The sequence below is a fragment of the Canis lupus genome, chromosome 28 (assembly GCF_048164855.1).
Source record: "Canis lupus baileyi chromosome 28, mCanLup2.hap1, whole genome shotgun sequence".
NCBI classification, from domain to species: Eukaryota; Metazoa; Chordata; class Mammalia; order Carnivora; family Canidae; genus Canis; species Canis lupus.
In genome coordinates, this window is record NC_132865.1 from 25,588,787 (window position 1) to 25,615,547 (window position 26,761).

Genomic DNA, 26,761 nt, shown 5'->3' on the forward strand with positions numbered 1-26,761 from the left:
GTATTCACCACAGAGTAAAGCATATGTGAGGTTTACATTAGAAACTACACTTGAAACATAGTTATTTTTCAGGAACTGAATTCAGTAAATAACATATGAGAGAAAACTAAGATGAATGACATTTGAGATCATTTAGAGAAAATCTAATGATTATAGGAATGCAGCTTTAACCTGTTCTGTGGATATTTACTAAAGGTACATTTTACATTGGGAGATCAATTGTGAGAATAAGTTTCTTTCTTTACTGAGCTACAGCCCCATGCTGCAATAAGTACTACTAGACTTTCCATTTCATTGCTGACTTCACAGTTTTTGAAAGTCCTATGGAAAGCCTGACATAAGAAGAGAAAGAAATCAGTAATGAAAAAAGAAGTCCTAGTACTCAGAGTTTAGGGGAAATTCCAAGCTTAATTTTTAGATCAACATTAAGCATGCAAATATCTTTTTTTTTTTGTATATTTTATTATTGGAGTTCGATTTGCCAACATACAGCGTAACACCCAGTGCTCGTTCCATCAAGTGCCCCCCCTCAGTGCCCGTCACCCAGTCACCCCATTCCCCTGCCCACTCCCCCTTCCACCACCCCTTGTTCGTTTCCCAGAGTTAGGGGTCTCTCATGTGCTGTCACCCTCACTGATATTTCCCATTTTCTCTCCTTTCCCTTTTATCCCCCCCCCCTTTTTTTTAAGATTTTATTTGTTTATTCATGAGAGACACAGAGAGGCAGAGGCACGGCAGAGGGAGAAGCAGGCTCTATGCAGGGAGCCAGACGTGGGACTCGAAATCCCGGGTCTCCAGGATCACAACCTGGGCTGAAGGCGGCACTAAACCGTTGAGCCACCCAGGTTTCCCCCTTTATTCCCTTTCACTATTTTTTATATTCCCCAAATGAATGAAACCATGTAATGTTTGTCCTTCTCCGACTGACTTACTTCACTCAGCATAACACCCTCCAGTTCTATCCACGTTGAAGCAAATGGTGGGTATTTGTCGTTTCTAATGGCTGAGTAATATTCCATTGTACATATGGACATCTTCTTTATCCATTCATCTTTCAATGGACATTTAGGCTCCTTCCAGAGTTTGGCTATTGTGGACATTGCTGCTATAAACATTGGGGTGCAGGTGTTCTGCTGTTTCACTGCATCTGTATCTTTGGGGTAAATCCCCAGTAGTGCAATTGCTGGGTCATAGGGTAGTTCTATTTTTAACTCTTTGAGGAACCTCCACACAGTTTTCCAGAGTGGCTGCACCAGTTCACATTCCCACCAACAGTGCAAGAGGGTTCCCCTTTCTCCACATCCTCTCTAACATTTGTTGTTTCCTGTCTTGTTAATTTTCACCATTCTGACTGGGGTGAGAGCATGCAAATATCTTTAAAAATTCCAGGTAAGACTAAAATAGATACAAGCCCATTACTGGGTAAGTCCCAAGAATTTGTATAAAGCTGACATACTATCTTTAGGAATTATAGTTGAAGATATATTATATATAGGCTTGTGCACAGTAGTTGGGGAGGCAGAGGGAGAGGGAGAAAGAGAATCCCAAGAGGCTCTGCGCTCTGCAGGGAGATGATCTCCTGACCCTAAAGTCACAACTGGAGCTGAAATAAATAGTCCAATGTTTAACCAACTGAGCCACCCAGGAGCCCCTGGAGAGGTATATTCTTAAAAAGCTTTCCAATTAAGAACTTATGTGAATGTATCTGTTGTAATTCAAAAGAAATTTCAATTAGAGGCTGAAAAGAAATCAATGCTTAGATAAGAAAATAAAAGCTTTAGTCTCCAGAGTATGTAGGAAATTGACCCACACAGATTTATCTGTCATTTCATAGCTTCAAGAAAAATCAGGGTAGCCCAGGTGGCTCAGGAGTTTAGCGGCGCCTTGAGCCCAGGGCTTGATCCTGGAGACCCGGGATTGAGTCCTGTGTCGGGCTCCCTGCATGGAGCCTGCTTCTCCCTCTGCCTGTGTCTCTGCCTCTCTCTCTGTCTCTCATGAATAAATAAATGAAAAAGAAAGAAAGAAAGAAAGGAAGGAAGGAAGGAAGGAAGGAAGGAAGGAAGGAAGGAAGGAAGAAAGAAAGAAAGAAAGAAAGAAAGAAAGAAAGAAAGAAAGAAAGAAAGAAAGAAAGAAAGAAAGAAAAGGAAAGGAGAAAGAAAAGAAAGATCAACCAAGAGGACACAATCTCCAATACTGTGGGACAGGGGGGGAAAAATCATCAAACTCTGATGTAAGGGGACCTTGGGTTTTAACTAGGCCAACCAGTGGTGGACAAAGTGCCTGATTATATTCATTATCAAAGGGTATTTAGAGCTACTGGGGACCACAGAGATTTATTTATTTATTTTTTTTTTTTTTAGTCCTAATCCACACCTTTCTGGTTAGGAAACAAGGTTAAGATTTTTGTAATGTTCCAAACAAGTAATTTTTTTTTTAAGATTTTATTTATTTATTCATGAGAGAGAGAGAGAGAGAGAGAGAGAGGCAGAGACACAGGCAGAAGGAGAAGCAGGCTCCCTACAGGGAGCCTGATGTGGGACTGGATCCCAGGACCCAGGGATCACGCCCTGAGCCAAAGGCAGATGCTCAACCACGGAGCCACCCAGGAGCCCCCAAACAAGTAATTTTAAATTGTGTATTTTGTTTTTAAAGGTACCATGCATAAATCGGACAATAGAGTAAAGTGAAAACAGAAACCAACCAACTTGGATTAATGTAATTCTGCTATATATTAGCTGTGTGGCTGGTCTTTACTAAGTTTCTATTTTCCTCATGCATGAAACAGAGGTAAAAGAGCTACTTTATAGTTAGGAAATCAAATAATAGCACAGCTATTATCATTACTACTGCTACTATGATTATATTACTGTATTATTACTATAGATATTGTATTATTATATACTAATACTGTAACATTAACAGCATTTTAAAAAACTGCCTGCTACAGGGAAATAATACTGGAATCAGAGTCTAAGATGTAACTGAGTCTTACTTGTGCCACTGCCTACCTTGTTTTATAACCACAAACTCCTCTTTATTTTTTTTTAATACAAACTCCTCTTTAATTTGTCAAATAGGGGATAGAATTAGATGATCTATAAGCTCTCTTTCCAGTTATACCATTTCATGTCTCAAAATAGAAGTCACCCAAAAAAGAAAAAAAAAAAGAGACTAAGACTGGTTAACAAAATAATGTACATAATTCAGAATCCTTAACTATTTGAAAATTTAAGGTCTATGAGAAGTGATTTTTAAAATCTTCAGACTAATATTAAGTAGACTTTCCAAAATGAGTGACTAGTTGAAGATGGCATGCATGCATTCATTTGTTCACGAATCACCTATCAGACAGTTGCCTTGTACAAGGCACTGGAAATACAAAATGTTTAATTAAGACATGGCACCTATTCTCAAGAAGGTCCAATTCTAGAGGAAGACAAATTTAAATAAATCACTACACTCAGGCATACCAAAGGAACTGAGAGAATCCACAAACTGCTATGAGGGCAAAGAAGAGGCTCCCAACCCCACCTAGGGACTAGCACTTAAGAAAAATTTCCCAAGGCTATGGTACCTACACCAAGTCTTATGAAGAACTAGATGGGTACGACACCTAGGCCTCAAAAGAACTCAAAGATTAGAATAATGGGCAGTTGTCTTATTTTGTACAAACCTATTTCTCTTCAATTAGTAAGGGTTAAAAGTGAGAAATAAAAGTGGTTTCTGCATAAGCTGTTAATTATGCCTTTAAAAAATATTTTATCTAGAGCCTAACACAAGTGTAATGAAAGCTACTTAATTGATGTGTTTATGAATGGATAAATACTGAGCAATTATATATTCTAACATTCATAGTCTCTTAATTTTATATGTCCTCTTCTTGCACCGTATGATGCATATGCATATGATGCACCCTGATTTTGTTACTTTGTACTCTTATTTTTGAATAATTAATTTTAACTATTGTTTTTTTAACTTCAGAAAAACAGTAACATATATGTATTGATCTCAGGATCCTATTGGCAAAAGGCTTGATATTAAACCATTTATAATATAAAAATTATAGCCATCTCTGTGTACTCTACAGATTCTTAAATTCAAAATTTTAACTTTGAATTTTAACTTTGAAAGTATATTCAAAATTACTTTAACTTTTTAAAATTTTAACTTTGAAAAGTATAGGAAGAAATAACCCTTAAAATCTACCTTCAGGCATGTAAAACTTATCTTGCAGAGGTTGCTAACCACCAGAATAAAGAAATGAAAACAGGAAAATGGAGACATGCTCTTAAACTACAACATAAGAACCCAGGTATGTCCGGAAAAGCTCTGCACAATAGCTGTCAGGCATGAGATAAGTTAAAAGGGCAAATTCTTTCTTCATGCTCTAACTGTCCCATCTTTAGCCAGTGAAAGCCCCATCAATTAAGCTTGTGTGTTCTTTTGATAAAGCCTTGGTAATCCTGTATGGCTTCATCGCTTTCAGGCAAGATGTGCTAAGACCATCTTGTACATTTCTTGCCCGGGACCTGGAAGTACTGTTTTCCCATGGAACTCTGGTTGCTTTATGGGGGAACCAGTATTTGGAAAAGACAACCTGGAGGCTATGAATGTTCACTACTGCTTGTTATAGTTTTTAGGTATTTCCAAAGGACAGAGCTAGGAAATACGTGCTATTTTTAGAGAAAAATAAATCATGATTTCACACTGTAGTCCCAAATTAAGTTAAAACTTAGAGGATTTTTACTTAAAATCTCTTTGACTTTATTTTTCTATCTCTTTCCTCTTCTGCTTAAAACTTTGGTTCCCAAGACAGTAACATGAATACAAAATAACTCCATATTATAACGGTAAGACTGGCTGAATGTAGTATTGTAAGACTGTTGAATGTAGTGCAAAATTTTTTTTGTGCATGTTTTTGTCCTTAGCATATATCCCATGAGGAATATATAGTCAAAATTCCATATTCTGAAGTCATTTAAAATAATTATTATTAAAAAATAAAATAAAATAATTATTATTATTCTCCCTGTGTTTACACTATCAATCAAAATAGGGTTTTTTCCTTCAGTTTAACTGTTAGAGATTGCTTTATTACTGAATTTTACTTTTGTTTTTAAATATTTTAAAATATGCACATAGTTCCAAAGTCAAAGCTATAAACAAGACTTATCCAGGAACATCTAACTTCTTTCTCTTTTGCCTCCTCCCACTGGCCTCTCCCTCCTCAGTTCTTAGTTTTTCAGTTTATTATTCCGTTATTTAATTCTGAATCCCCATAACCTTTACTACACAAAAAAGATACACTATATACATCTGCACCTTGTTTTTTCTTTTTTTTTTTTTGCACCTTGTTTTTTCTAATGTATTTTGGAGAACACTCTACTGCAATGTACAATAAAGCCTTGCTTGTTCCTTTTTAAAGCTGCATCATATCCCAAGGTTGGAAGGTATTTCAGTTGCTTTTGCTATTAAAAACGAACAGTTTTGTTTTTTGTTTTTTGTTTTGTTTTGTTTTGTTTTAATTTTTATTTATTTATGATAGTCTCACAGAGAGAGAGAGAGGCAGAGACACAGGCAGAGGGAGAAGCAGGCTCCATGCACCGGGAGCCCAACGTGGGATTCGATCCCGGGTCTCCAGGATCGCGCCCTGGGCCAAAGGCAGGCACCAAACCGCTGCACCACCCAGGGATCCCAAAAACGAACAGTTTTGTATGCACATCATTTCATATGCAGTTTATCTATGGCACAAACTCCTTGAAATGTGATTTCTTGGTCATAGTGAGATGTACATAGAGCTTTGCTAAATATTACCCAATTCCTTTCTTTATGGCTTAGACCACTTTGCATTCCCACTAGCAAAATATGTCTGTTTCCCCAAATTCTAATCAAATAAGCACTGTCACTCTGCTTTTTTTTTTTTTTTTTTTTTTTGAGTATGGCTTAGATTTGATCTCTCAATAAAGTTTTCCAAGATCTCTGTGACATATGGTCTATTACACTGTTGCCAAATCATATACAATATGCTCAGGATGGGTTTCAAATTGTTCTTCAATAAAAATATATTTTGTTTAGTATCAAATAATTAATTTACCAAAATGTATACACCACAGGGCATTCTGTCTGGAATTTTGCCTTAAAGAAGTTGCAGGCTTTAATCTCTTTGTCTTCTTCCCGAGAAAAAAATGAAAGGATCCTGTCATTAGGGTTTAACTTAGGGCTCTCTAGAACACCAGCCTGAGTTCAAGTCTCTATTATCAGCAACACACAGTACGATTCCTCTCATGTCTTTTCTGTCACTTCACAGTAATTCATTCGGTTGTTCACTGAGGCCTGACACCTCACTTATCTCTCTCTCTTCCCTCTTCCCCCGTTTACCTAAGCAATCACCAATATTTCTTTTCTTTTCTTTTTCATTTTAAAAATTTTATTTGAGAGAGAGTACAAGAAGGGAGTAGGGCAGAGGGGGAGGAGGAAGCAGAGTCCCTGCTGAGCAGGAAACCCTATAAGGGGCTCAATCTGCTAAGGGCAGACACTTAACCAACTGAGCCACCCTGTTGCCCCAATCACCAAGATTTCTTTTTTTTTTTTTTTTTTTTTAAGATTTCTTAACAGATTTTTCCTTAAAAGAGTTTCTGTATATTGCTCCCTTTTTAGCCAATTTCCCCTTGAGTCCTCATTCTGATTATCCAATGTGAGGACTACAGAATATTCCCTTACCCAATGTCCCAGTCTCTATCCTGTCTCTTCTCTCTGTGCCTACAGTACATCATACACTGTTGGTTTCACATCATGTTTCACACTCACTTTACCTAAATAACTCTAGGACCCACATGTTGTCTATGATTATATTTTTCAACCTATGCTCCACAGATACACTTTATTGCTGTACCAACAAAGCAGCTCCATTTTTAACTGTTCTACACATGACATTTTCTGCAAAAGATTTCACTGGGAAAAAAAAGCATTCTGCAGCTAAAAACAAAATGAGAACAAAGGTGCTGGCCTACAGAATCAATTCTGCCGAACACCCAATCTGGCTTTGTTGTGGCAACTCAGTCTTCTCTTCGTCCTCTCTTTTTTTCTTTTTATTTGCTTCTCTTTATGAATGAATTTATGTATTCAAGTAGTATTTACTGAAAACCTAAGATCTACCAAGATAAATCAATAAAAAAGACAAATACCAGCATTCATAAAATCTACAGCCAGATGAGACAGACTGGCAATGACAATGAAATATGCTAAATTCTCTCAAGAGAAAAAATTCTACACATAATAAGGGAAGTGAGAACCCTCTCCAATCCTGAAGTTCACAAAGTGTAAAAGAATAAAGAGTGTCCAGTACGGAGGGCTATAGGGGATGATCCAGTAGTCTCTCAGGGAAAACACTAAGTTTAATTAAAGAAGAATGTAAAAGAAATATGAAAATGTTGGAGGATAAAGAGAATTTGTTCATTGTGGACAGAATTTCACAGGGCACAGTGAAAAGCTTTGAGAGGGAAAGAAATGATATAAGGCTAAGTTGAGGGCAGCCCCGGTGGCGCAGCGGTTTAGCACCGCCTGCAGCCCAGGGCGTGATCCTGGAGACCCGGGATCAAGTCCCACATCAGGCTCCTTGCATGGTGCCTGCTTCTCCCTCTGCCTGTGTCTCTGCCTCTCTCTCTAGCTGTGTCTCTATGAATAAATAAATAAAATCTTAAAAAAAAAAAAAAGAGGCTAAGTTGAAGGGAGAACATATAGTCAGGATAAGTGATGTGAGAAGTTCTATCTTGAGTAGAGACCCAAAAAAAGCAGACATGTAAGGAATCATAGGTTTAATGGGTTACGTAGGTTACCTCTTACAGAGATGAGACAGATGATGAGGGTGGATGGCACTCTAGCTCATCAGGATTCATCTGTGGCACAGACAGATGACTTTTCTCATCTGCATAAGGAGATTATCTGGTGGATGAGAAGACTTAAGTCTCTCTGTATGTAGCCATTTGTGACCTGAATTGATACTATAGATTCTAGTGAAAAAAGTTCCAGGCTTGAGCCTTCAGACATACAGTTCTAGACTCCTGAGAGCCTATGTGTCATTAGGCTCCCAAAGGGTGAACAATAGGACATTTTCTTAGTATGCCATTCAGAGGTCTACGGGGTGCTATGTATACAGTATAAATTTTATAAATATTCTGGAAGAAACAAATAATATCCTTCATGGTAGAAAGTATCCCAAATTATCCTTAATGACCAATTAATTTATCTGAATCCAGACTGCTTGAATTTTACATCTCAATCTGACACTAGCTGGGACCCTGGGCAAATCAATTAACCTAAATGTGCCTCAGTTTCTTTATCTATAAAACAATAATGACAAGAATACCTACTTCAAAGGGTTTTTGTGAGGACTGAATGAATTAAAACATGTCAAGTGTTTAAAACAATGCCTGGTACACAGCAAACCCCTTCTTGGGCATTATTTTCATAGAACATGAGATCATTAGATTTGTGAGGCCTTTTACTACTTACTAAACAGCACAATGCGTACATTAACTACTTCTTCAAACTTCAACCATCACTTACAGCTGGTCTATGAAGATATTGCTTACCTGGATCAAAATTATCACCAAATATTCTCTTGGCAGGGATCTTCAGGGCCATAGCAGGAAATTGTTTCTTTAACTAGAGGATTAAAAAATAACATTAAATGAACTTAATTTTCTAAGTCTTCTAGTTATATATGTACCAAAACAAATTATAATGTGATTTTCAAGAAAATCCATCATAACACATATGTTTAGGTATATATGATCAAATACATACTATATTAAATTATAGCAATAAAATCATAGCCTGACTAATCATCCTTTTTTTTTTTAAGATTTTTATTTTATTCATTCATGAGAGACACAGAGAGAGAGGCAGAGACACAGGCAGAGGGAGAAGCAGGCTCCACGCAGGGAGCCCGACACAGGACTGGATCCCGGGTCTCCAGGATCACACCCTGGGCTGAAGGTGGCACTAAACCGCTGAGCTACCAGAGCTGCCCTAATCATCTTATTTTGTCCCAATAGAACATTTAGTATCTTTGTGACCCTGCATAAGTTACTTAACATCTCTGTGCTTCAGTTTTCTTGTCTGTAAAATGGAGATTATTTTAGCACTTAGATGAGAATCTGGAGTATAAGCTTTGAATACATGTTACCACTTATTACCTCAAGAGAAGCTGTGATCTTTGTGTTCTTTCTATATGAACAGACTGATCATTGTTTTTTTTGTTTTTTTTTAAGATTTTATTTATTTATTCACGAGAGACACAGATTGAGAGAGAGGCAGAGACACAGGCAGAGGGAGAAGCAGGCTCCATGCAAGGAGCCCGATGTGGGACTGGATCCCGGGACTCCAGGATCACGCCTTGGGCCAAAGGCAGGCGCCAAACCGCTGAGCCACCCAGGGATCCCTGACCATTGTTTTCTAAGAAAGCTGACGAATTTTGCTTCCAAAACCCTCTGCTCTAGTCTACCCCTTATTAATATTTTAATACATTATTTTATCAGATTTGCTTATCCCTAGACAAAGAACTTGGCTCTGAAGACATTAAATTTGGGGCAGTAAAGTCATTAATGGGTTAATGCTTATTTTTATTATAAGCTTGATGTCAAAGAAACCACACATACACACACACACACACACACACACGCAAACTATATATCCAACTACCAACTGTCAGGAAATACAAAGAATAGAAGAATGTATTAATCACTCTACACCATGAGTATGTGGTCAGCAAAACCCAGACCAAAGAATCTGTAGAGAATTGACCCTGCTTTTTCAACAAAAAATTGTAAAGGAAAGAAAAGAAAGGGGAAGGGGGAAACTTTGCGACATAAAGTCACTTCATAGATTTATCAACCAGTCATATAAACACACAAATATTTGATATTAAAATGTTACTGTTATTTTTAGATGTGATAATAAATACTCTCTATGTGTATTTTTAAAGAACTTTTATCTTTTTAGAGATGTGTACTAAAGTATTTACAGATAAAATGATATGAAGTCTAAAATTTGCTTCAAAATTACAGTGGGCTGGCTAAGGAGGGAGCTGAAACAAGAATGGCCATGTATCTGGAATTGTGGCAGCTGGATGGTAAATTAGATTATTTTCTATGTTTGTACTATTCTGTTTCTGTATATGTGCAACAATTTCTACAATTAAAAATTTTCAAATGCAAACTATACTCATAAAAATACATTTATATGGATAATAGTGTCTACAGACTGGATATTTTTTGTTTTTTCTTTTACTCTAAAAGGAGCACAGAGGAAGAACCTATGTTTTCAAACTTAGGGAAATCCAAGCCAGGTTTAACCTCACTTCTGTGGTTTCATAGAACACAACTGATACTGTTCCCCTGGTTTTTGCTCTGTCCCTCACCACAGGAGACAGAATTAGTAGTTACAGAAAAAGAAGCAGACAGAGAAAATGAAGAAATAAGAAAAAGAGGAAAAAAGGAAGAGAAATACAGGAAAAATGAGGGGGAAGGATAATAAAAATTCAACTATATATTAAGAAAAAATTTCTGCAAAAAGCATAAGATGGAATATTTGATAGAAAAAGAAAATGAAAGTGATCATGGTGCAAGAGGGTAGGGTACCCCAAAACAAACCATTCTACTTTACCTTTATACTTAGAGATACTCAAATATTAACACCCTATCTAATTAATCTCTAGCTAGCTATTTATTTATAGATTTATTTAGTTATTTAGTTATTTGAGAGACAGAAAGAGTGAGTACATGCACAAGTGGGCAGGGGGAGGCAGGGAGAGGCAGGGGGAGAGGGAGAAGCAGGCTCCTCCCTGAGCAGGAAGCTCAATGCTGGGCTTGATTCCAGAACTCCAGGTTCATGACTTAAGCTGAAGGCAGACGCCTAACCAACTGAGACACCTAGGCACCCAGGCATCCCTAATCTCTAGCTATTTAAATCATGAAACCATCATTAACATGAGGATGGCTTTTCACTCAAGCAAGATCTCCACATTGCCAAGTTTTTAGATGACATCCCCTTCATTCCTCCTTCTTATAAACAGCTCTACAGAAGGAAATGTTTAGAAGGTAAATCTGGCTCATTTAATCTTTTTAAGCAAAATACAAAAAGAAATTTCAGCTTTTCAGTTATTAATAGTTCACTGAACAAAATTTAATCTTATTTCTCTAAGAAGTTCATATAAACTGTCTCTATGCATGTGTTATAGTACCATCATGATAACTATGATCAAACCTGTACAATTCTCAAAAAGTGCTGATCATGTATATAAATGTATCCAAGAATTTCAAATAGAGTTGGCAATTCAACCCTTACCCAGCCTCTAATATAAACTTTTTTTTTTCAATATAAACTATTTTTTAAAAATCACTCAACATTATAGGGGAGTCTGGGTCAATTAAGCATCCAACTCTTGATCTCAGCTCAGGTCTTGATCTCGGGGTCGTGAGTCTGAGCCCCATGTTGGGCTCCACACAAGGTATGGAGCCTACATAAAAATAAATAAGTAAATTTAAAAAAATCATTCAAAATTACAGAATATATTCTCATGTACAAATTCTTTTTGGCTATTATTATATTTCAAAAGTGTGACTTTACTTACAGTCAAAAAAAGACTGTCTCAATATCCTTTGATTAAGCAATTTAAAAATATGTATTAAGTTAAGTTACATATGCATTAAAGAAAAATTAAAGAACAGAAGAAAATACAGTAAAAATACTACAGTTATCCCTAAGTAGTAAAATATTATGGGTGATTTTTAAATTTAAACACTTTTATTTTCCTCCATACTCCAGATTTTCTAGAATACATATTAATTTTACATAGAAAAAATGGCCATCTAAAAAACTGCAGTATTATTTTAAAAGTTCAATTTTAAGTTGCAAAGCATTTGAATATTATTTGGAAGAAAAACAGACACAGTGAAATGCTAAATAGAAATGAATCAGAAGCCTTACTTTTGTGCATTAGCAAAACATGAAATGTTGTACAGCTACAAATCTGATTAATTCTGGCCCATTTTACGAAATAACTTATCTCTTAACTGAGGTATGCTTAACTTCCTCCATATTTAAAGTATCTTACAAATGGTGAGTCACAGACTTATATCTATTTAACCCTATTTTTAAGGTCAAGATACAGGATTAAGAAAATTGAAAAAAATTATCTTCTTAAATATGAAACAATTTTTTTCTGAGGGATGCATGGTAATCTGCCATTTATTAAATAATGACATAAGGATATTCATATTTATTCTTAGGGCAGAAAAAATTTAAATTTGGGATTTGAAGCATAATTACTTTTTTTCTTAACTGAAGTAAAGCTTGAATCCAGAGCTCTCTTAATAATCTGAGGTCTATAATGACCAACACAGATGGCGTTCTTTGTCCTCCTAGGTATATGTGACTAATACATGCACAACACTGAACAATAATACACAAACACTGGTCACTGTATAGAATTGACCCGATGTGTTTCAATAACCATGGTGCTCTTGCTTCTTACTTTAGACAGTATTTGTAATTCCAAACACTGGATTAAAATTAACATTTAATATGTGAATTTTGAATATATAAGAGTAGGTTTTACAAATTTAATTAATGACCCCTTACTTATCACCCCCCACCCTCCAGTAACTGTCAGAACTTACAAAAGTCCGTATTCATTTTAGTTGAGTTGGTTACTTAAAATCGAGAACCAAAGACTTAACTCTAACCAAAAATGAAACTATGGAAGGAAGGTAAGCTTTTAACAAACATTTAGATCTAAATCTAGTTGCTGGGCAATTTAACCAGAAATAACATGATGACTAACAATTATTAGAGAGGCAGCAGAAAGAATTTATTTCTAATATTCTGACATTAAATGTATTTTAAGTTGCACGTCTAGGGATCCCTGGGTGGCGCAGAGGTTTAGCACCTGCCTTTGGCCCAGGGCGCGATCCTGGAGACCCGGGATCGAATCCCATGTCAGGCTCCCTGCATGGAGCCTACTTCTCCCTCTGCCTGTGTCTCTGCCTCTCTCTCTCTCTCTCTCTCTCTCTCTGTGTGACTATCATGATAAATAAATAAAATCTTAAAAAACAAAATAAGTTGCACATCTAGTGTTTGTATCTTTAAGAGTTTACTTGGAAAGAGGATTGTTATCCTCTCTCTACCCTTTTTTGTAGGAATTCCAAAGTTAGGATGCTTCTGAAGACTCTGTTACTCTTTTCTGCTTATATATATAAGTAGAAATATTTAATCACTCAAAGAAATCTTTTTTGGGGTGCCTGGGTGGCTCAGTTGGTTAAGCATCTGCCTTCAGCTGAGGTCATGGTCTCAGTGTCCTGGGATTGAGCCCCGCCTCAGGTTTCCTGCTCAGTGGGGAGTCTGCTTCTCCTCCCTCTGTCCCTCCCCTGCTCAAGCATGTATGCTCTCTCTCTCCCAAATAAATAAATAAATAAAATCTTAAAAAAAAAATGAAATCTCTCTTATTTGCAAGTTTTCTCAGGTGTTTTATTCTTTTTTTTAAAGTTTTATTTATTTAAGTAGTCTCTATACCTAATATAGGTCTTGAACTTAAAATCCTAAGATCAAGAGTTGCACACTCTACCAACTGAGCCAGCCAGACACCCTCAGGTGTCTTGTTTTAAATAAAAATCCTGCAGACTGACATTTACTTACAGTATTGTAAAGCTTATCAAACTCCGCATATCTCCTGAAGACAAACCACTCACTCCTACCCACTGAGACCAGAACTTTATAAACCTGTGGAAATAAAAAACAGTATAATAAAACTTGATTGCAAAAAAAAAAATTCATTAGCGATTTAATAGGTGAATAATCTGTTTTTATTCTCATAAAATTGATACTAGACATTCATGTTTATACACGATTCTCTAAAATACATAAGGATATCAGCTGAAAGACTTCTTGAAAGGAGATTTTTATATTTTTAGGAGACATTTCATTTTTAAAATGTTAAGAAATAGTTCCATATATTTCAAGAGAATAACACAACGAACACCTGTGAACTCATTCAGATGTTCTGAATTCTAACATTTTGCCACTTATTTCATACTTTTTCCCCCAAAATTACACAATAGATTGAATTGATGCCATTCTCCTTTCTTCCTCAGCAATAACCATTATCCTGAAATTATAAAGCATTTTCAAAAGGATGCCTAGCACATAGTAAAGACTCAGTTATTAGTTCTCTTTCCAGGTCATCTTGTACACAGTATTTTTCACACTAGGAATTTATCCTCAGACTTCCTATACTACCATCTTTCATGTGATTAATATTTTCATATATACATAACTCCATATAACCATAGTCAAGAACAAGTAAGTAAGAAGAAGAAACATTACAACCCCTAGAATATACATGAGAAAATGATGGCCCAAAAAAAGCTGAAAAACTTGCCCAAATTCACAGACTTATGAGACTGAAATTTAAATCTTCTAACCCTTTATGTACTACAACCAGTATCAAATCAACAATTATAATACAGAATTCTCTTAATTCATCCCATCCCATATTCTCAGAGTATAATTCAACATAGCAATGTAGAGAAAAGAGTTTGGGACCCCAATGGTCTGTGTCATTTCTTTTTTTCTTTTTTAAAGATTTGAGAGAGAGAAAGAGAAAGAAAGAGAAGCACACAGAGTAGGGAGAGGCAGAGGGAGAGGGAGAGAGTCTTAAGCAGATGCTACACTGAGCAAGGAGCCCAATGAGGGGCTTGATCCCACAACCCTGAGATTATGACCTGAGCTGAAACCAAGAGTCAGACACTTAACCAACTGCAGGGGAAAGGGACAAATAATAACAATCCAGGTATTTGAGGAAAAACTCACTGATATATGATTTGGGTTAGGAATTATAGAGATAGGAATTGCTTTGGGGTTTACAATACAGTTGTCCACAGTCTACTAGACAACAGAGTAAACCAGGTTTATTTTTAGAAGATGGGCATACAACTATGTATAAACTATCCTTTCCCATAAAAGATTGAAAGCTACATTCACAAACTTATAGTTAGATAATATGGTGAAGCACCTCTCTGATACTGTATGTGATTATAACATACAAATTTTATAGCACTAGGTAAGATATGATCACATTAACAAATGCACATTGAGAATGTAAAGCCACAGTCCTCTGTGAGAGGAAGAATAAAGTCTCACCTGGAAGGGTCTTGGTATCAATCACCTGAGTTAAGTGATGAATTACTTACACTGAAAAAAAAGAGCACTCAGGCACTCTACATGAGCTACATGTGGTGGTGGGTGGTAATACGGCACTTCCAGTCTTAACCAAGAAGGCATCAAGTTGTCTTACAGGAAGCTATTGGATATATGATACCAGATTTGTTTGTAAGACGACACTACTCACAAGGAAAGAATGCAGAAGTAGAGGATAAAGCAGCTGGTCAAGGTGCCAATGAAGCTGTACCATCTAAGATTAGACTACAGATTTATCTCATAGAGTACTCAGGATCAGACAGGATCGGAAGCAGGACTGCTATCAAAGGATCAGAAACCTAAGTTTAGATGATTGCAAGCTTCTTCAGTTATTTATGCTGGCTTCCTAGTTGTGGTAAGGTGGCTTCCCGTGGTTACCCAAGTAGAGCCAAGACAAGAACCCACAAATGGGTTCCAGACTGAAGCAGCTCTGCTGCAAATATGTTTATAGGAACTAAGATAAAGCCACCTGAAGTTACTAATCAGCACTATGACTTATGAACAAGGGCCTATTTTTTTTAAAAGACTTTATTTATTTAGGAGAGAGAGCATGAGCAACCAGGAGGAGGGGCAGAGGAGAAGCACACTCCCTGCCAAGCAGGGAGCCCAATAAGGGGTTCGATCCCAGGACCCCAGGATCACAACCTGAGCCAAATGCAGACACTTAACCAACTAAGCCATCCAGGTGCCTCCAGCAAGGGTTTATTAAGTCAGTTCTTTTTTTTTTTTTTTTAATTTTTATTTATTCATGATAGTCACACAGATAGAGAGAGAGAGGCAGAGACACAGGCAGAGGGAGAAGCAGGCTCCATGCACCGGGAGCCCGACGTGGGACTTGATCCCAGGTCTCCAGGATCGCGCCCTGGGCCAAAGGCAGGCGGTAAACCGCTGCGCCACCCAGGGTTCCCTAAGTCAGTTCTAATAAAACACCAATAGGTAAAAACAAACTCTTCAAATTTTAAAAAACACTTTCATTTGCCAAAGAAGCACAAGAATTCACAGAAAGCAGTACAATGCTTATTACAATATAAAATTACTTGTTTTTTATTTTTTAAAAAGATTTTATTTATTTATTCATGAGAGACACAGAAAGAGAGAGAGAGGCAGAGACACAGGCAGAGGGAGAAGCAGGCTCCATGCAGGGACCCCAATATGGGACTCGATCCCAGGACTCCAGGATCACACCCTGGGCTAAAGGCAGGCGCTAAACCGCTGAGCCACTCAGGGATCCCTACTTGTTTTTTTAAAAAAGATTTTATTTATTTAAGAGAGCACGCATGCACAAGCATGAGCAGGGGAAGGAGCAAAGGAAGCAAGCTCCCTGCCAAGTAGGGAGTCAGAAGTGGGGCTCGATCCCAGGACTCCAGGATCATGATCTGAGCCTGATGCTTAACCAACTTAGCCCCCTGGGAGCCCCAAAATTATGTTGTTGTTTTTTTTTAAGTATTTCCTTATTTCCTATCTTACCCTACCAGAATCTAAGTTCCTTGAGAGGAAAGGCTGTATCATTCTTGCTACCTACCATATCCCATGTCTAGAACAGTACCTACACGACACAGAAACTCAATGACAATTTGTGGAATGGATTAATGAAAGTATAATTGAAACTTGATTTAAGACATCATAGAAGGCAATGCATCTCTCTGTTAGAAGCTTCACAGTATAGAGCTATATAAAAGATAACTAGAGTACAAAAATACTAGCAAATAGCAAATAATACAACATCTATTTATGTTCCCAAGTATGACACAGGCATCTGGGACCTGCTGAAGCTCAACACAGAGTCTGTGTTGGGTAAGGTGGAGTCTGTGTTGACTAGAACTGAGGTTCTTTTTTTTTTTTTTTTTTTTAAGATTTAATTTATTTATTCATGAGACACACACAGAGAGAGGCAGAGACCTAGGCAGAGGGAGAAGCAGGCTCCTTGCAGGGAACCCGATGTGGGACTTGATCCTGGACCCCAGGACCACGCCCTGAGCCAAAGGCAGACGCTAAACCGCTGAGCCACCCAGGCGTCCCCTAGAACTGAGGTTCTTGAGGACTTCCCTGTAGCAATCAGTAACTAACATGTGAACTTAGTATTACTTTTCATTCAACATCAATTCAACAAATACTTTTTAATATCCATCTCTGTTCTGGGTACTGATAAAGCAATAGTGAGGGAAGTTCTTATTTCAAAGGCCCTTGCATTCTAGTCTATTCTAGTAATAAATAAATACAAAATGTGTCAGGTAGTGATAATGCTATTAAAAAATTAAATAGGGTAGGGGCACTTCAGTAGCTCAGTTAAGCATCTGACTCTTGATCTCAGCTCAGGTCTTGATCTCAGAGTTGTGAGTTCAAGCCCTGCACTGGACTCCATGCTAGGTGTGGAGCCTATACTAAAAAAAAACCAGGGGGATGCCTGGGTGGCTCAGTCGGTTAAGCATCCATCCGACTTGTTTTTTTTAAAGATTTTATTTATTATTTATGCATGAGAGACACAGAGAGAGAGAGAGAAAGAAAGGCAGAGACAGGCAGAGACACAGGCAGAGGGAGAAGCAGGCTCCATGCAGGGAGCCTGACGTGGGACTCGATGGAGGGCAGCGCCGGTGGCCCAGCAGTCTAGTGCCACCTTTGGCCCAGGGCGTGATCCTGGAGACCCAGGACTGAGTCCTGTGTTGGGCCCCCTGCATGGAACCTGCTTCTCCCTCTGCCTGTGTCTCTGCCTCTCTCTCTCTCTCTCTCTCTCTCTCTCTCTCATGAATAAATAAAATATTTAAAAATTAATTAATTAATTAAAATAAGAAAAAGATTAAAAAAGGTAAGCAGGACAGAGAGTGAAAACAGTAGGATGGGGTGTTAAGATACTATTTTATAAAGTATGGTCAGAAAAAGCCTCTCTACAAAGGCAACATTTGATAATCTGAAGCAAGGAAATGAATAAGGTGATCTGGAGAGGGCCTTTGAGTATGCAGGGGACAGCTGTGGGACAGGTGAGTAAGAGTGACATTATAGGCTTCCCTGCACCTTTCACAAAAGTCAAAAAAATACCTCTACCAAGAAAAGTACATGGACAGTGAGATAACCCACTGCCTATATTTGCTATATTTGAACTGCCATTAAATTTGGCAAGAGCGGGCACCTGGGTAGTTCAGTGATTGAGCGTCTGCCTTTGGCTCAGGTCATGATCCTGAGGCCCTTGGACCAAGCCCCACATCAGGCTCCCCCCAGGAAGCCTGCTTCTCCCTCTGCCTGTGTCTCTACCATTATCTCTCTCTCATGAATAAATAAATAAAATCTTTTAAAAAAATTGATATAGGCTATGCCCTTGAAGGAGAGAATGCTCAAAGGTAAAAAAATAATTAAAAAAAAAAAAAAAGAGAGAGGGAAGGAAAAAACCTTCACACACACTCCACTATTTTACTGAGGTATATGGACCTCTTGTTTACCATCGATGTGATGTTTCTAAGACTTCCTTATAAGATTATGGAATAAATGCACAATGCTTAAGATACTGCTGCAACAGACACTGAGCAGAGGCAAATGGCCAGATACAACGCAGTCTCTACTTTGGGCTTTGGTATAGGATGTGGAGGTACATTTATTAAGAAACAGAGAACAGAGGACAGAAGAAGAGAGGTTATTTCCAGCTCCTTAACTGGGATTCTGGGAGAAAAGTGTCATTTGGGGCTCCAGCCCTACCTAGTTAAGAAGGGAGACTGGAGTGGTCAGACCAAAGGGTTCAGTTTAACTCCTCAATTTTCCATTGTGACATGAACTCTGAGTTGAAAGTCATTTGTCATGGGATGCACCTGGCAGGAGCCAGGAGATCCCCAAGTCAGAGGCTGAGGTACACCACTTGAGTCAAGAGCAGTGAAAGCAATGGCAGAGCCTCAGTAGGGTCAACAGCCATCAAGAGCTAAGGAAAGCTGAGTCAGCAGTGAGTCACCACCACTGTGGCCAAGCCAATGAAGAACAGATCACAAATCAGTTGATCGACTGTAGATGCCAGCAATGAATGCCAACAAAATGTCCAGGGCTAGATCAGGTCAACCACAGCTGGCTGTCTGCCAGACCAGTCACTCTACACCCGGGACAGCAAAGATCTAGAGGGCTAACAAAAATACAAGAGCCTTCGGCAGGCTACCATGAAGTCAGTCACTGACTCAACAAAATACCATGAAAGGGGACACCTCTCTACCCATAAACTGCAACATCAAATTGGAGAAGTGTGTGTTCAAGTGGGAGAAAGAGAGCAGAATGAAGACAGCCCAAGCATTTTAACTTAAAGGAACTGCTTAAATTTTAGCTCGAAGTAAGTGTTATACAGAATTGGCTTAATTTCTTCATAGCATTCAGCAGGTGGGAGCTTACAAGGAAGAGCAGATCAGTTACAGACAAGATAACTGATACTGTTTCAGGGGGAGGAGGGCAGGCGATCTGGGAATGTACACACAAACAGGACTACTGGAACTAAATACAGCATGCTTCATTACACTAAGTAGAGAAATGGCTACTCTCCAATAATAGTCACTGATACAATGATCCAGCAAACATTCATTGTCCTTATTCTTTATTGTTCTATAGTAGATACTACCGTGATAAAAAGTAAAATTAGAGATCGACTAATCTTGCCTTTCAGGTAAAAAAAAAACCTTTCAGGTGGAAAAAAAAGATAAAATACTGGATTAAACATTTTTTAAAAACTGAGGTATAAAATGATTAATGTCATAAGAAAGATGCTGTGGAAATTACAAGACAGTGGTTCTTAATATGGGATCAATGACTTCTGGAGTCCATTAACCTGACAATGCATGCAAAATTGCAAGCATGTTTGTAGATCATTGTGTTTGCACATTTTCTGGTGAGAGGATCTATTAGGGTTCCAAAAGCTTCTCCAAGGGTAAACAGGGAAAAGTCTGAAAAGGAGACTATATTCTGTTACAGTACAAAGGGAAGACTGTGGAGGATATATCATTTGAAAGATAAGTAAGGTCTGGATATGTGGAAACATGGGGAGGATGTTCTGGTTAAGGAAGAACAAAAGGAGAAATGGAAATATTCTCTATTCCATTGTCCTCCATATGCTTTATATTACATACTTACAGTAAACCTCTTCTTCTTCTCTCTGTGTTCATCAGAGCTGGGAATGCTTACACTTGGGCAGCTTTCTTTGTAGTCCATGGTATAATCCCTTTGGGTTTATTGCCTCAAAAGGACACCAAAAAATGAGTCCGAAGAAATAGCAGAGGACAAACACAGCTAGCTAATCCAAAATATAAAACCTCTTGAGGTAATATTCAAATTCCATCATGCAACCTTAATGAACAGGAAAAAAAAAAAGAAAAAAAACACGGATTAGCAAAAAAAATCTAAAAAAACCCAATGATTTGTCATTATTCACAGGACTCATTTTATGCTTATTCTGGGAGGAATTTACATTTGATCATATGTCTCAGCCCAGGTTAGAGATATAGTTTCTCTTATGCCACATCAATAGCTAAATCACAATCAAACATGTGCATCCCATCTACCTTCTCTCGCTACTAAGAAATTCATATGGACTAACCCAACTTTCACCTAAAAGGGTTCTATTCTGTTAGATTTCAAGCAAGGTTTTTCAAAGTATGTTTTTCAACTTTTTTTTAAAGTTTATTCATTTAAGTAATCTCTACACCCAAGGTGGAGCTTGAACTCACAACCCTGAGATTAAGAGCTACGTACTCTTCCGACTGAGGCAGCCAGGCACCCCTAAAGTGTGTTTTTCAGACTTTTTGCATCAAGATGAGGTGAAGCCTGCTTCAGATTAGGATCCTATATAGTGGTAGGTAACTATTTACTTCCATTTTACATGTGAGGCAACTGAGACATGGAGATCTTAAATAAATTTGCCTATCCAGGATTTGAACCCAGGCTGTGTGGCTCCAGTCTGGACTCTTAAGCATTGTGCTATGCTATACATTCTAACAACTTTGGATAATTCTTCTGTACTGGACCCCTGATCAGAGATATTATAGATCTTCATAGAGAACAAATATAATTATGTTAATCTTATCATTCACCCAAGGACAAAGGGCTCAAAATGTCAAACTGAGGTCACTTCTGCTACACATATCAACCCAGACTCTCCACGGATACCAAATAACACCCATTAAGGAATTAGTTTGCCAGTTTCCCTGGTGACTAATTTTAGGAAGTCATTCTGAGAGATATAATAATTATAAATAAATTATATTCAAGTAATGATTTCAAATATCTATTAGGAGGCATTGAATATTCAGGTATAGTGAGTTTTAATCGATTAAAAGGGCACTTCCTCGGTTTAGCGCCGCCTTTGGCCCAGGAGATCCGGATCAAGTCCCACATCAGGCTCCCTGAATGGAGCCTGCTTCTCCCTCTGCCTGTGTCTTTGGCTCGCGCGCGCGCTCTCTCTCTCTCTCTCTCTCTCTCTCTCTGTGTCTCTCCTGAATAAATAAATAAAATCTTAAAAAAAAAAAACAAAAAACTTCAAAATAAAAAAAAGGGTGCTTCCTTTGAGATTATTCAAAACCTACTTTTCTGGATTTGATGCTGGAAATGCAGTCAAGAAAGACTTATACATAGTTGAATTAGCTGTCAAAAAAAAACACAGAAATGTAACTGGCCTCCTCCTAAGCTCAGAGTGTCCCATAAAAGCAGCTAGCTTTTTCAGCTCCCCAGTAGACCAGCCACCTGATCAAAGTCTTGCCCTGCAGTCCCAGAGCTTTACTGCTAAAGAATCACAGCGGATGGAAATTAAGCAGATGAACTTGTCCAGGAATCCCAGCGGATGGAAATTAATGCAGATGAACTTGTCCAGGAATCCCAGACCCATATCAGCCCATTCTCCATCTGTGGCAGAAGTGACAAGAGGGTGAAAGTTACAGTGCTACACATTTCACACCTATCTCTTGAGAATGTGGGACCCAGAGGATGGTAGGCCTTATTGATACCGCATTATATATGAGCTTGACTGTCTATTTGTATCTTACTGTGCATGGTCCACAGGAACAGAACTAGAGGAGAACATCATGCCTTAGACCTTCTCTTTGGAAGGGACAATAAAATATGTCATTAAGTGGCAACAGGAATAGATGAGGAGGAAAGAGCTGGGAAGCAGGATAAGCGGTTTCATACAAGGTACCCAGGGGACATGAATAGTACACAATTAAGTATAGAGCCCAGCACTTATGGGGATGCCAATTCTTCACTGCCTATTCCCACCACCCTTCATTGCACCCTAACAGGAGTTAGCTCCCAAAGAACCCAGAAAGAAGTTCAAAGCTGACTCTAGAAAGGGACTGCCTTTATACCGAAAAATCTGCAGAATGTCAAAAATTTTTACCAGCAGGAGTCGGAGGAGCATATATGGGAGTACATTCAAAGGATGTTAGACCAAGGAGGACTAAATATGAGATTACTGTGATCCTATACATGGTGACAAGTATATCCTATCAATTTTTCTCCGGTCCTTCTCCAAGACCTACAGCCATTCATAAAGGTGACTGCCCACTGGGGAAAGAGAAATGTATAGCCTTTCCAAGGGTTATTAGACACTAGGTCTAAACTGACACTAATCCCGGGAGATCCAAAACATGGCTCACCAGTCAGAGGACCTATCTCATTCCAGAAAAGAGATGAGTGATGAAGTCAACCCTGATATCTCATGGTGGGTACAATGGGACAACAGGCCCATCCTGTGGTTATGTCCCAAGTCCTAAAATTTTTGTGCAAACGGGATATACTTAGGAATTGCCCAAGTCCCCGCAATGGTTCCCTCTCCTATGTCATAAAAGTCATACAGAACAAAGGGCCATGAAGAAGCCCTTGGAACTCTTCTCCTCTCCTTACTATGAAAGTAAACCAAAAGCTGTACCATATCCATGGGATAAGCTCAGAAATCAGTACTACTATCAAAAAACTTGAAGGATATAGCAGCACTGATTCCTGTTCTATCTCCTTTTAACTTGCCTGTTTACCTGGACCAAAGCCAGAAAGATCTTGGAACATGACAGCAGATTACTATGACTTTGATCAGATGGTGAGGCCAATCATGGCTGCACTTCTAAATGTGATCCTTCTTGCTGGAGAAAATGAGCATAACGTCTGATATCTGGTAGTAACTATTGACCTGGCAAATGTTTTCTTTTGTATCATCACCAATAAGGATAATACGATGCAATTTCCCAACTGCCTGAAATAGTAGTGCGTCTTCAATGTTTTACCTAAGGGCTATTTCTACACTGTCATAATATAGTCCGGAAAGACCTTGATCATCTCAGTATTCCAAAGATCACTACACTGGTTCATCACAGTTATGGCATTATGTTAACTGGATCTGGTGAACAAGAAGTAGCAAGCACTCCATACCTTTGTAAGATACACATACAGGCCAGAGGATGGAGGATAAAACCCATGGAAGTTAGGGATCTACCACATTGGTTGTTCCTATGGCTCCAGAGGACTGAGGCTGGATATCCCATCTAAAGTAAAACTGCTACACTTGGTACTATGTTCGCTAAGAAGGAGGTAACACAACTGGTGAGCTTCATATTTTGATATGCTGCTCTGACTTATATCCTGGGGAACCCATAAGGCTGCCAGTTTTTACTGGGGCCTGATTCAAGACAAGATTCTTCAGCAATAAAAGCTGCCCTGACTCTTGGGGCTATGCCTTAGCACACCCACTAGTACTACTAATGATACAGCAGGCAGGGATGGGGTAAGGGGCCCCTGACAAGCATCAAGAGAATAAGAGTTATGGACTCCTTAGGGTACTGTCAATAACTTTTGTCCATTTGGTTCTTGGCTTGCTACTAAGCTGAAGTAAAGATTATATACCTGCCCATGGGAAATCAAAGTCAAGAAACTGTGTATTAAAAACAGCCCATCATGAACAGTATTATCTGACCCACTGAATCATAAAACCAGACTGTACAAAAGCGTTCCACTTGATATGTTAAAAGCAAGACTAGGCCTGAGCAGTTCTGGAAGGCACAAGTAAACTACAGAACACCTGGTACTTGCAGCATCTTCCTTTTTAGCTCTCAACACATGCTCCCAGGGAGGATCCTATGACCAGTTAGCAGAGGAGAGAAAAGACATGTCCGATTATGAACAGACATGTATGGTATGTTAGTTCCAACCAGAAAGAAGACAATGTTGCCCTATTCACAGATGGTCCTGAAAGAGTGGTGAAGGGAAATCTTCCCAAAGTGGGCAGAATTCTGAGCAGTATATGTGGTGTCAGGAGAAATGCATGCCCAAGGTATATATCAATGCTGACCTGTGGCCAGTGGTTAATGGATGGCTCACTTGTAAAAGAGTTGGAAAGGACAAGATCTAATTGTTTTTTAAAGGGGAGAATATATTCCCATAAGTTGTACTTTCATCTTTTTCTTAATCAAATTTTTTAAAGTTTAAAAGAGGGAGGGGTTTGCAGATGCATGTAGATGAACTTTTCAATACAGCACAGAATGTAAAAAACATTTGTGTCCTACATAAAAGCTCACTGAAGAGAGACTCTCAATAATCAGGTAGTCAAGATGACTGCTCCTATGGATGTCAGTCAGCCTCTTTGCCAATCACCCATTGCTTGCTCAATGAACCCAAGACAAAGTAGCTAAGGCAGTATTTCTTTGTCTAACGCCTTTGACCTGACAGTTTATGGGTTACTTGGAAGGAGTGGAAGTTAGCTGTGAAAGTTAGATTATTTTAACTGGTTAGATGACTTAGCAGCAAAAAGTTGTTGAAGGTATTTACCAAACTCAGATCTAACACTTCTGGGAACTCATGAGCATCCTGAGAGAATCAGTCTATTAGACCTCAAAAAGAAGTTGGACTTATTTTCCACTGTGACTTGGCCTGAACTGCATGGGATCCAAAATTCTGAAGTACAGAAATATCTGAGAAAATGAAATCACTCTTTCAGAAGCAATTCACTCATTTTGGTGCTATGAATCACGGCTTACGCTTCTTTGCTTGCTTTTGATGCTTATGCACGGAAGATTCCTGAATGATCAAGATCTGTCATATCTATGTCACTCAGTTTCTGGAGTACTCCGTTCAATCTCTGGGCAATGTCTGTGTTTTCACCGCTCAGTGACTATACTTCATTTTGTTGACATGGAGACCCATCATCAACAACATAAACTTAGTATCAGAACTGCGATGGTCCCTGACTGAATGTACCCTCAGTTCTCAGACTGAATTGGCTGAATTGTGGTATCCTCCCTGATTTCATCAACAAGGATTAACTAAACCTTAGGCTAAAAACTATGTTTTTATGTGATGAAATTTGGCTCAATTACCTTCTTGAGTCACTTTTAAATTCTTCATAAAATTCATGGAGTGACTTTTGTCATTTGAATACAAAAATAATAACCATAAAAATTAGAAGCATACAGAAAGGCATGTAGAAAAAATCCATTATTTCAGCACACAACAGACATGTACAGTCAATATTTTTTGCATGTATTTCATTTTTCTGTCTATAAACATGTAAGGGTGTGACAATTTTTTATATATGTATATGTGTATCTGTGTACGTATGTTAAATGATGGAACATACTGTTTTACAAATTAGTACTTTAAACTTCGTATTTTAATACCAATAATGATAGTGATGATTATTATTACTGTATGCTAGGCACTGGGATGACATCTAATCTTCACAGTAACCCTAGGAGATACTATCGTCACTCTCGTTTTACATGTGAGCAAAGAGACACTTAGTGGGGCTAAGTAACTGCTTAAAGTCATTGAAGCAACTGGTTGGTGGAATCAGAACTTGAAGTGGGGTCTCATTCCAGGATCTGTGATTTATTTTTTATTTTTTTTTATAAGTTTATTTATTTATTTATGATAGTCACACAGAGAGAGAGAGGCAGAGACACAAGCAGAGGGAGAAGCAGGCTCCATGCACCAGGAGCCCAACGTGGGACTCGATCCCAGGTCTCCAGGATCGCGCCCTGGGCCAAAGGCAGACGCCAAACTGCCGCGCCACCCAGGGATCCCTGGGATCTGTGATTTAACATGACATTATACCCCTTTTCTTCTCAAGATACTACATTTTCTTCTATCATAGTTTTTATTAACACTATTTTTTTAACAGTTTAAGGTTTATACTAAAATTGAGGGGAAGTTACACAGATTCCCCATGTACCTCCTGCCCCCATACAAACAAAAGGGCATAGATGGGCAACAATATGGGCTTCCTCAGGCTATCCTGATCTAGCTTATACCAGTGCTGAGCGCCCAACTTCAACAGCAAAAACCAAAATTAAGCCCTACTATGGCACCATCCCATAAGGGGAGCAGACAGCCACTTGGAGCAACATCTGTCCTCACAGAAGCCAGATTTGCCTTCCTTCCCCGAAATGCTTCTGGCCAGAAGCACCATCCATGGTTATATCATGCCTTACTTACTGTCATAAATCCTATAAACATCACATCATGCCAAGGAACACATTTAAGGCCAGGAAGTGTGACAAAAGGCTCATAACCA

General features: G+C 38.4%; 1 protein-coding gene across 8 annotated transcripts in view; it reads right to left on the reverse strand.

Annotated features, from left to right (window-relative positions):
* SGK3 (serum/glucocorticoid regulated kinase family member 3) overlaps window positions 1–26,761 on the reverse strand; it is a 180,374-nt gene that overhangs the window by 51,442 nt on the left and 102,171 nt on the right. For 6 of the 8 annotated variants that reach the window (XM_072804398.1, XM_072804393.1, XM_072804396.1 and 3 more), the window contains 3 exons: window positions 20,344–20,556; window positions 13,696–13,779; window positions 8,592–8,664 (listed from right to left, as the gene is read on the reverse strand). In XM_072804398.1, the coding sequence (XP_072660499.1) occupies window positions 8,592–8,664; window positions 13,696–13,779; window positions 20,344–20,421 (235 nt within the window). In that variant the 5' untranslated portion in view covers window positions 20,422–20,556. The remainder of the gene's footprint in view (window positions 1–8,591; window positions 8,665–13,695; window positions 13,780–20,343; window positions 20,557–26,761) is intronic. The other 2 variants (XM_072804400.1, XM_072804401.1) reach the window with 1 other exon arrangement.